This window comes from Typopeltis vanoorti, chromosome 10 (assembly GCF_054136105.1).
Source record: "Typopeltis vanoorti isolate ZY-2024b chromosome 10, IOZ_Tvanoo_1.0, whole genome shotgun sequence".
Classification (NCBI taxonomy): domain Eukaryota; kingdom Metazoa; phylum Arthropoda; class Arachnida; order Uropygi; family Thelyphonidae; genus Typopeltis; species Typopeltis vanoorti.
The window spans coordinates 90,681,172-90,693,809 of NC_143558.1; the positions used below are offsets into that span (position 1 = coordinate 90,681,172).

Here is a 12,638-nt window from a genome sequence, read left to right on the forward strand (position 1 = left end):
AGCACTCTCCTTAAATAGGCATTCAAATTTGTTCCAGCATCCATGTAGAAGCCATGTTTCAGACCAAAGAATATTGCGGTCTGCCTCAATTCCATGTTCAGCTAATTCAGACTTATTGGATTTTTTGTGAAAAATATCTGATTGATATTCTTGTATTCTGTTTTCCATTGAGTGCCAAGTTTGTCTGAAGTAGGAAAGATGGCAGTCACATGGAACTTGGTATACACCTGGAAGCGAAATAGGAAAGAGTTTATTTTTAGAAGAGAGGAAATACATTGAGAGTTTATTAACAGGAATAAAAGTCATATTTCTAAATCATATTTCATATCTACTAAATCATATTTCTTCAGATTTCTTGAAATCGGTTCTGAAATGCTGGAGATGTATGGGGTTGGAATTCGAAGTATTGATTCCTTGTTGTTCAGGTTAGGTTTGTAGGAGTCATACAGATGTTGTGTAGTCCTTTCAGAGAAGCCATTTAATTTCATATATTGTTTGATAGTTGAGAGTTCTTTCTGTAAATGATGAGGAGTTGAACATCAAATTAACACTTTATGATTCCTATCTTTTGAGTTAAAAAAGTTAAAAACGTATTTTGCAAGAACACTGAGGTTCTATGGTCTACCAAAGATTCAAAAGAAAGGCATTCCTCTCTGTCTGATTGTAGACTGCATTGATTCACCTATGTATCGCATAGCCAAACATTTAGCAAACTTACTGAAATAACATATAGGCAAGTCTCGCTCTTTTTTAAATAACTCTTCAGATTTCTTAGATAAATTAAAAAAAAATGTCTCCACACAACCTACTGATCTTATGATGAGCTTCGATGTAGAATCTCTATTTATAAACATCTCTCTCGTAGAGACTTTACAATTACTTTCTTAAATATTCTCACAAGATGTAGTAGGTGTTTGAATTCGTGAAGCATTCTGGAGACTTCGTTTGTCAAAGCAAATTCTACAACCAAGTAGAAGGAGCTACCATGGGAAGTCAACACTCCCCTGCTTTAGCCAACTGTTATTTAGAGCATTTAGAAGACATCCTTTTTTCATCTATACATCTCAACTTTCATTTTGGGTTAGATATGTAGACAACATTTTTGCGGTGTGGCCTTGCGATATAGATACCTTACCAACGTTTTTAGCTAATATAAACACTTTAAATCCTTCTATCAAATTCACTATGGAAATTGAGAGAGAAAATAAATTATCATATACTAAAAAATTTCCTTTGTGTCAATATTATAGAACATCTATAATAACTTATACCTTTCTATCGTGTCCCCTTTTTTCTGCCTATCGACTAAACTTGCAACCGACACAACTTCGACCTATCCTTCTAAAATATGTAATTTTATTACATATTTTAGAAATCAGCAATAAGGACCAATAACAGTGAAGTAATAGCATCTATATGTTTTCTGAAAATTGGCATCTTCATAATATTAAGGTGACTTGTAACCTATTTAGTGTACTCTGCGACCTATCTTTCAGTTTCACATTCTGAAGATGATGCCACACATTGTAAATATCCCCTCCATACACAGAGCAATTTAATTATATCATCTTTTTAATTTTTAGCTATTTATTTCTTTTTAAATCCATATTTTATTTCATAGTAAATTTCTCCAGTCAATATCTCATGTTTTTAACTGTTCACAATTTATCATTTCTCAGTTTTAAATAATACTTAACTTATTCTTTTTATACCGATAGCTCACATTATTTTGTGAATTTTAAACATATTCATTAAAATATACTTGGCCATTTCTTTTTAACTTTCTGAAATTACTTTAATGTACATTTGATTATTTTTATGTTTTAATCACTAAGTTACAGAATTCAAGCCAACAGTTTAACAAAAGTGATACACCTAAACAGATTACGCTTGTTATGACTAATAAATAAAAGAAGCTTCACAAAGTTTTAATAAAACTAATGATATCTCAGTTTCAAGATGTGAGAGCAGAGCCAATTAAGGTAGTGCAGTAACATAAACAAAATTAAGAGAGGTAAATGACAGAAACAATTTGGAAATGAAATGCTGATAAGAAACTAATAATTAGATCTTCGCTGTGTAGTCTCTATCCACACAGCATACTGTACACCGATTCCACGATGGAATATACTAGGAAATGGTGATACTTTCTTTTTATTCATTTTTAATAATATTAATGTCTACACATACCTCAAATTGTTGGAACAACATGAAGCATTCTGGAATGATTTGGACAAATCTTTTGGTCGTAATGGTTCTACTAGTAAATCTGCTTGTCTGTGGCTTTCCAGATCAGGTGACTGACCGCTCTAAATACGAAATTATTAAAATAAGAATTATTACTCAAAAAGACTAGCATAATGGTTTGAACTTTCTCTCTCTCTCTCTCTCTCTACCCCTTCCCACATATCTACCAGCTAGTACTGCTCTGCATCCATGTCAAAATGCCACTGTGATATAGATGCACAACGATGGTTGTTTCAGTTACTAAAAATAAAGGTAAAGTTCTCATTAAAGTAAAAAAATAAAAAGTGCTACACTAGATAATTATACAGTTATCCTTAAAGGTAACAGTCTAATTACTGAAATGAAAAAAACTTTTAATGATGTCAAATGATGACAAAAACTGATTGGTGTATTTCATTAATTATTATTATTATTGCATCTCCATGGAGTCGGTAGACTCATTGTGGGATGTTCATTTGACTGAAAACATATTTATCATACAGAACCTTAAAACTCCTTGCATTAACAATACATTCTGGTAATGCATTTCATTCATTGAGAATTCTCCATGTAAAAAAAAATCTACTCCTCACATTCCTCTTCACCACACTCTTACATAACTTCCAGGAATAGCCTCTGGTTTTTCCCCTACTGCCCTCTACTATTTTTATAATCCATCTGGATTAATCTTAAAATTCTCACTAACTTAAATGTCTCTACCATATCACCTCTTTTCCTCCTATCCACCAAACTCTGGAATCCACATTTCTTCAACTTCTCTCCATAACCAGAATTCCAAAGTCCTGACATTTTGTCTTAGTCACTCATCTCTGGACCCGCTCCAATGTTTCCACATCACACTGAAAACCAAGTGAACAAATTTCAGCTTAATAGTCTAAGTGTGGTCTGACCAGTGCTTTATGCAGTGGCACAACTATTTCCTTATCCCTACATGTCAGAGTACTTCTTATCATAGCAGCACTATGATGTGCAGCCTTTGCAACACTAGCAATATGCTCCCAAATCTCTAATCTCATCTACTTCCTGCAGTATGCCACCATCGATATATTACACAGCGTTATATTTCTGCACCCCCAAAATGCAACAATTTGCACTTATTGATATTAAAACTACAACTCCACTCCTTTGTTTAAGTAAAAAGTCTATTCAAACCTTCCTGAAGGGAATTAACATGCTACTTATAATTCTCCAAAAGTTTGTCATCAGCAAACTGAAGATCCCCAGTCAGTCCACATGATATATCATTTATAAACCTTGAGGTGACCCTCCTTTTTTTGGAGCTTGCTCCATCATACACAACTTGCTGGTATCATTCAGAGAGCCAACCTCTGATCCATCTAACCAAGATACTATCCATCCTCTGCAGCTTGTACACCAACTTATCATATAGGAATCTATCAAATGCTTTTGCAAAATTCAAGAATATCATTGTATATGACACTTTGTTATCTAACACACTTGCTATGTTATCATAGAATGCAAGTAAATTGCTAAAACAGGACCTACCCTTTACAAATCCATGCTGCCCATCATAAAGAATGCTATGTCTGTCAACCCAATCCTGTATTCTATCCTAACGAATATCTCCAAGACCTTGACCACAATTACAGTTATATAGACTAGTCTATAACTAGAAGCTTCTGTCCTAGAACCATGCTTGTGGAGTGGTACTATTTTGCCTTTTTTTTCCCACTCTTGAGGAATCCCTACCTACTGCAAGACTTTCATTAAATAGCCAGGTGAAGAGCATCATGGCCAAATGTCGTGCACATTCCCTAATTCTCTGTCATCCTGGGAATGGATGACATACCCACAGTCTTATTAACATCTATTCCAATCAACACCTGATACATCTCTGATTCTTTCACTTCCAATTCTCCTAATACCTGCCTCCCTTCTATGTATGCACTGCATCATTTACATGTGTATGATATACACTGATAAAGTGCTCGTTCAATAGTTATTCTGCTGCCATAATTATTCTTTCTCTTGCTTGCCATATAGTAGAAAAATTCTCTTGCATTTATCTTGGGCTTTAAACCCCAAATTGGAAAGAATAAAATGGCTAAACAATAAAAAAATCAAGAAGTTTTGACTTAAAACCTATCGAAAACAAGAAGGATTACAAAGAAAAACTCAATCAAAAACTAGACTTAATAAATATATTTGAAGAAGAAGACATAAATAAAATAAGCAAAAACCTAACGGAAGTAATAATCTCAGCAGCCAAAGAATTCAAAAGCAACAAAATGACCATAAACTTTCAGAGGAAACCTTACAACTACTAAAAAAGAGACGAAATATGAAACAAGACAAAAACTTAATTTCTAAAATAGAATAGGCAGAACTATGCAAAACAATAAGGAAAAAGATGAGAAATGAAATAAGATCTTATAACACTAAAAAAATAAAAGAAACAATTGAAAACAATAAAAATATGAAAATACTAAGAAAATATTTATTAGTTGGTAAAAGTCAAATCACTGCAATAAAAGATAAGAATGGAATTACAATAAGAAACCAAGAACAAATGAACGAATTGTGTCACCGTATATTGGAAATTTAGCAAACTTTTCTAACAACCCTCATAGCTGTATGTTGCCTGCCAAATCTTTCCCAATGTAACTTCCCAATGTACAGATTGAGTAACACCAGATTAAGGACTGATCCTTATGGTACCCCACTAGTTACCTTAAATCTTGCAGACTCACATCCTCCATAAACAACTTTTTGATATTGTCAGTCTGCCATTCTCTTATACAATATAATATCCTATGTTCCTTGCAAAGCAGAGATTCTCTGTTAACCTTCTGAAAGCAAGCTGTAAGCAACTTTAAAGAAATCTTCATCACCACTCCAGAGATACTGATAGGCTAATAGTTGGATACATAAGTCTTTGCACTGCCCTTGTGTAATGGGATTGCATACATACATTCTTTCCACTCCTGTAGTACCGTCCCTGTTTCGAGGCTTAAATTATATAGCCTGGTCAAAGGAACAGCCAATTCATCTGAATACTCTTTTAGCATCTGTGCTGATATACCATCAGTGCCTATTGCCAAATTCTTATTCAATTTGTGCAACAGCTCTACTATCTCCTCCTTCTCGTATACCTGATTTTCTTTATTCAGTTAAGAGGTAGCAGTGAGTGCATAGTTGCTTACAACAGGTTGATAGCTTTTAGTAAACTTGGCACTTAGTTGAACAATTTCTTCTGCTTCTGTCAACTACAAGCCGTTTGCATTCAATATAGTTATTTTTTCATATTAATTCTTTCTTTTATTTGCAGTATAAAACAGGATTCTTACTGGGTTGTCCTTTAGCTTGCAGAGCTAATTTCTTTTCATACTAAGACTTTGCTTTCCATACCACAGTTGTGACTCTTATAACCAGTTCCTTATAATTTTCATAACTTACCTCATCCTTATGCACATGGTATTCCTTTCACATTATCTTTTTCTTATGAATCCCTTGCTAATTTCTTATTAATCTCCTGTGTATCCTTCCTAAAAATATTGTAGTACCCTTTACACTCAATACCAGCCAGCATGTCTGTCTCTCTCTATGGCCAGGTCTCACTAATTCCTATAATCTGAGGTCCCAAAATATTCACCTATATTTTGGCAACAAACCTCTATCCCATTGTTTCTTATACACTGGTGTCCAAAAGCTAAGGACGAAGTACATTTTTACCTGTATATGAAAAAATTTTCATGACTACAGTCAAATGTAGACATAAATTTATTGCAGCAAACTAATAATTATATTTCACAGAAAATGTGTTATAAATTTTGTACAAATTAAATTGGGTACATTTTTAGCAAAAGTTACAAATTTCCTAAGGACATAGTAAAGGAGTAAGTGTATAAGTATACAGTGCTTACAGAAAACTATGCAGAGAGCCATTTCAGTGTGAAATATGTCCACCCTGAACTGCGATGCAGCTCTCACAATGTCATAAAATGCTTAGCACCATGTGATTCTGGAGCTCTTGAAGCAAACTGCCTACTCCTCCTTCAGAACATGGATGAGGCCTCGTTTGTTTCTGGAGGGGAATTTTGAGCAGCAATGGTTTACTATTGTGTCCCAAACATGTTCTATGGGGGTTTGAGATCTGGAGAGCATACTGGCTACTCAATTCAATTAATATCCTCTGTCTTCAGAAATATCTCCACTGCTTGTGTATGATGTGGTGTAGCATTGTCATCCATAAAATTGAATTTTTCACCTACAGCACCACTGAACAATTGAACACAATGCTAAAGAACTTTGTTGCAATATCGTTCACCAGTCATAGTCCCTTTTTCCAGCATTTGTAGCTCTGTGCATCCATAAAGCATAATGCCACCCAACACCATTATCCTAGCACTGCAGAATCTATCCCTTTCAAAAACATTCTCGTGATGGTATGTAGCATCACTTTCATGCCAGATCAAGTGTCATCCAGAATCGAAAGAAATACTAAAACAAGTGTCATCTGTAAAGAGTTCATTAGCACATTGGTGTCTTGTTCAATTTTTATGGCTACAACAATACCGAAAACCTGCTCTACGATGAACTGCAGATAAAGGGACACAAACTACAGGCCTTCGGACATATAAACATACTTGTCACATGTGTCTTGCCAGATTCTGTTGAAATATCCACATACCTGTGCTTGAAGGAAGCTGAATTGCAAGCTAACCTTCTTGCGGGGTGTTGATTACATTTTACTGTTATAACCCAAAATCTGTCTTCACTCTGTAGAAGAGCAATGGTAACCTCTCTGTAAATGTCTGGATCACATCCCATTGGTTTGAAACACTGCCCAGAGCCTGGATACAATGTTATGTGAGATTCCAAACTCTCTGGCAATATCAGTAATCCTCCAGCCTTCTTCAAGCTTTCCTATAATTCTTCCCCATGTGAAATCATCTAGATCAGCGTTTCTCAACCTTTCTAAGCCCAAGGACCAGTAAAATGCCTAAAACAATTCTACAGACCACTATGTTATGTATTTTTTTTTAAATGTATGTGGGGATTACCAATATTTACATATACATTCACAACATATATATATATACATATTACATTTACATATTTACATACAACATTTTACATACATATTACATATACAACATTTTACATACATAAACATTTACAAATACGTATGGAAACATAATTAAGTTGGAAGTAAACGATTAAAAGTGTATCATCACCGAACTAAGTTTTAATTTTTATTAAACAAATAAAGGTATCAGTTTCCGATTTGCTGTGGGCAAATGAATGGGTATGTCAGCGTAGTCCCGCTAATATCCCCATTCATCTGTCCACAGCAACTTTTATATTTTATATGTATCCCCATTCATCTTCCCACACTGATTAAGCTCACATGACAACATTTTTAGCATCGTTGGTACCATGGGCAAATGAATGGGGAATGTCAGTGCCGTCCCGCTGATACCTTCATTCATCTGCCCACAACGACGTTTATCTTTAATCCCCATACCCTACAACAACTTTTATCTTCATGCACTCTCTGATTCGACACGCGACATGTAAACCGTTCAATTCGCTAAGTGCGTTGTGAGATGAGGGGAAAATGTTTTCTTATCTTACTCCATTTATCATAATACTGAATATGAACTTGACATCCATGGATTCTTCATGGATGACATCCCTTGTCCTGTCCAAAAATTTCACTCAGAACATCCCAAAGCCATTAATACCCCCCTCCCCCCCCTCACACACGGCCGATACGAATCGCCTTATTTCCCTGAAGAGTTTTCCATGACCAGCAAAAATATTAAACAGTCCAACTCACAATGTCAGTCGCAAAGTGCCATCCACGTGGTCGGGCACATTTTCCCTCCAGCAACCATATGCCATATATACTGTACACATGTGATTGTACTAATTGTGTTATGATGATGGTTTTAATTATATCCATCCTGTTTTATCCAGCGGCACAACAGTGGTCATCGTAAATCTGGCAGATTCATTAATCGTGTGGTGGTTTTATTTATATCCGTCCTGTGTGCTGCTTGTATTTGTCACGTTGTGATGTGTGTTTCTGTACAATCCATGACCATATGGATGTTGTTTTCTGCGTGTGGTGGATTCGGTGTGCTCGGTCGCATATTCCCGCAGGCAGCTATCCTCCTCACCAGAAGAGCTGAGCCTCACCATGACGTCACTTTGCAATACTGTCGTTTCATCTCCGATTTTGGAAATGGATTAATTCCAAAACCAGTAATGAGAATAATCAGAAACTGTAGTCCAAATAAATAATATGATATAATTATGTTACTACTTACTTTTAATGAGATGGTTAAGCTTCTTGGCCTTAGCAGTGTTGCTGGATATCTGGCTCAATATTGGTCAACTTCAGTCGAAGATCGGCACACACACACACACACACACACACTACAATGATTTGTGTATTTTGTTTTTATTTGAAGGAGCGATAATTCGATAATTCACTCACTGAAGGTGAGATCCAGAATCGAGCCAAACCAAGATCAAGAATTGCATTTTAAGTCCACTGTCACTTGCAAGCTCAATTAACTGTTCTTTTTTCGATAACGAAAGGTCGTTCTCGTGACTATAAGCCTGAATAGATCTCGGACCCACAAAAATTTCTTATAAAAGTTATTCGGAAAATATGTTTCCAAATTCTGTTTCACAGTTTTGAGGTGGTCACAAACCCTTTTCAGAAACTCAGAATCAACAAAAAGATCATTTTCCACTAAAACGGATTCCAATGTTGAAAAAGGTGCAAATTATCTGTCTTTTACATGACTAATGCACAACACCAGTTTTTTTTTTTTTTCCTCGAATGCCTTTATTTTGTTGTAATCATCAAGAACAGTTAAAGAATTTCCCTGAAGGGAGAGATTCAGTTCATTTAATTTTGAAAAAAATGTCTGAAAGAGAGGATAATGTTGATAACCATGCTTCGTCAACAAGGAGTGATGCAATATTAGAATTACGTTCATTTACAAACAATAAAACTTTGTGCCGTATGAAATAAGCTGGTTAGTACTTTGTCCCTGTAAATCCAGCGAATTTTAGAATGAAGCAAAATTTGTATATATTCATTGCCCATTTCATCCAGAATACTGAAAATAACCTGTTATTTAGCAGTCAAGCCTTAATAAAATTAACTAGCTTTCCAGCATTGTACAGCACAGTTTTAAATTCTGGTGGCATTCCTTTGGAAGACAACCTTTCCCTATGTATGAAACAATATACTCGATTCATATCTGGAGCCAATTCTTTGACCATAGAAACAACCTCCAACTATGCCTGCCCATAAGGGCACAAGCTCCATCCAAACAGAAGCCCATGCATTTTTCCCACTGGATCCCTTTGTGTATTATGTGAAATATTTATTCTCCAGTTGTTCAGGATGACAAAGTTCTACAAAACAGAATATCGTCATGAACGTTGTTATCATGCGTATATCTTACGTAGCATATTAACTGGCATCATCTGTAACATCAGTAGTCTCGTCTATTTGTAACGCATAATAAGGGAAGAGCCCTTATTATGCGTTACAAATACTCTTCTTAACTCTTTCGATTAACTGAGATTCTGTATCACCTGCCATATCATTAATTCTGCGACCTACAGTGCATTGAAAGAGGAGTCAAATCAACATATTTTAGTAACTTGTTGCCAAACATAGTTTTTACCACATCGTTTACAGCTGGAAGTAGTAAATTTTTCCCGAGAGAATGAGGTTTCCCTGTTTTCACTATGCGAAAACTTAAGATAGATGCTTCCAGTGCCTTGTCATTAATCAAACCCATGGCCGAAACTACATCTTTCCCATGATTTAATGTCGCTAAGCGTCGCTGAAACTGGCTTTTTTTTTTTTTCAATTTGCTTATTTTTCATATCACAATGTTTAGTTTCTAAATGTCAGAGTTTCGCAGGTTTCATGCACTCGTTCAACAACACTTCATAACACAAAACACATTGAGGTTTCTGTTCACTTTCATCTTCACACCAAGTAAACCTGAATTCCAAATATGAACTGTTATATTTCCTACTGTATTTTTTCTTTGAACTGCTTGTTTCTTCTACTTTAATAGTAACAGATTTACTCGCCGTTACAACATATGTATCACAATTAGGGTTAGCGTCACCTGTTTCATTTGCTCTTCTTTTCAAAGTCCTAGTTCTAAGCCACTTTTCCATTATTAAAAAATGTTTCCGAAAAATACTGTATATAAATACTGGGGTTAACTCACGACACACTTTGTTCAAGTATCATTTAGCACTTCTGAAGGTATACTGAGCCTTGGTTGAAGGAGAAAAACCTTCGATAATAAAAATCAATAAACAACAAGTAATTGGTTGAAATGTGGATAACACATGTTCACTTCAAATTTGACAAAACAGCAAGGGAAGGCAGAAGCAATACAACTATACTGTTGTTCACTTCACCCCTCTTATTATTCGTTATTCTACCACTGCAAATTATTGCAGTGCCAGAATGCGGAGTAATAAAAGAGGGGTGAAGTGAACAGCAATATAGTTTTATTGCTTCCACCTTTGAACATTCTGATGCTATTTATTGTTTTTTTAAATCTCCATTTGATTTCAATAATTTTTACTTATTCAATTTTAATTTGTTTGGATAATTAAAAAATATATATTTATTTAATTAATTTAAGTCTGCTGCAGACCACCTCTCCCATTGTCGCGGACCACAGGTTGAGAAACACTGATCTAGATGATGTCATTGAGACATTACAAGATATTCAAGATTTCAACTTTATTCCTTCACGAAAAGAGCTTCCTTCAAACACAATTCACTTACACAGCCTTTTGCTTTTTATCCTGTTGAGTACTACCACATGATCTCTTTGCACATGATTCAAAAAGTTGAATGTGCACCTGCTTTATACTTGAAATTGTTAGTTATACAAACTGCCACAAGCTGATTTATCTGAATTTGCAGTTGTAATCTTCAGAAATAGTGTTCATCCATCAGTTTTGGACACCAGTGTACTTCGTGTACAGACATGATAAGTTACTTGCAAAGCTTTTTTTTTTGTATACTCTTCCCTGTAGTCTGTGTAACACAGTTGGAAAACTTGCAGATCTCGGTTCTTATCCACTGCCTTAGCCTTACTTATGCAAACATCCTTACATATGCTTGATAGTCCAAACCAGAAGAACATAAATCATTCTCTTCTCATAATTATTTCCATTATAATACCCATTCCCATCATCAGAACAGTTACATAATATTGTTGCTCTTACACACAGATTCTCACCTGCTCTTTGTGTTAGATCTCTTACCACATAATAGTTTTTCAAGACTTCTGATACCAAACACATGCAAATGTAGACTGCCCTTCTTATACAAATCCATTCTTCACTCAAACTCACTCCACACATCCATACACTCTGATCCATTCCGTCTACACACCCTATGCATCAAATCATTTATCGTTATGGTCCTTCTTAATTCATTTTTATCATACCTCTGTAATATACTTTTCATTTCTCATGCTTCACTCTTGCTTCTTCCAACAACCCTTTCATATCCTCTTGCATACTGAAGTTATTGTTATTTAATGTTATTGTTATCATTATTACATGACATATATATACACACACACATGTATACACGTACACATATACGGAGGCTGTTCAATAATTTATAAGACTATATTTATACAGAAAACAGATTACCTTTAATCATCATCATTTACATGGTCTTTTTTCGAAGTAACTACCGTGAGACACAATGCATCTGTCCCAACGTTGAGTCCACTTCTTAAACACATGTGAAAGTCCGTTTTTTGAGAGTTCTTTCAAAACCGCCTCCGCAGCTTTTACACATGATTTGTTGCTTTCGAAATGGCGGCCTCTTAGTGGTTTCTTGAGCTGAGGAAACAGCCAGAAATCGCACGGGGCGAGATCAGGACTGTATGGAGGATGTGGTAGGATATCTGTGTTGTTCTTCTGCAAAACGTCCACTACACAACCAGCAACATGTGGCCTTGCATTATCGTGGTGCAATAAGAAGCCATTCTTCAACAATGGACGCTTCCTTTTGAAGTGCTGTACTATTGTCTGTAAAACATCTGCATAATATGAGCCGGTTATAGTATTCCCGGGTTCTACAATGTGTTGGTAAACAATGCCTTCGTAGTCAAAAAACATTATGGTCATAACTTTACCAGCCGATTTTACAGTTTTTGCTTTCTTGGGGGTAGGCGAAGACAGATGCTTCCATTCACTGCTTTCTTGTTTCATTGTAGGGTCATAGTGATACAACCAAGCTTAATCTGCTGTAAATGCATTTTAAGAAGGTGTCGCCTTCTTGTTCCAGTCTTCCTTTCCATTCTGTGCACACATCCACTCAATGCTACATTTGCTCCGGTGTCAAG

General features: G+C 35.5%; 1 protein-coding gene across 2 annotated transcripts in view; it reads right to left on the reverse strand.

Annotated features, from left to right (window-relative positions):
• The window catches only part of LOC150102584 (inactive ribosomal protein S6 kinase delta-1), a 519,967-nt gene that overhangs the window by 340,708 nt on the left and 166,621 nt on the right, over positions 1-12,638 (reverse strand). For both annotated transcript variants that reach the window (XR_016548936.1, XM_090399211.1), the window contains exon 5: positions 2,191-2,309. Coding sequence is in view for 1 of the 2 variants with exons in the window: in XM_090399211.1 (XP_090255337.1) it covers positions 2,191-2,309 (119 nt within the window). In the remaining variant the exon portion in view is untranslated. The remainder of the gene's footprint in view (positions 1-2,190; positions 2,310-12,638) is intronic.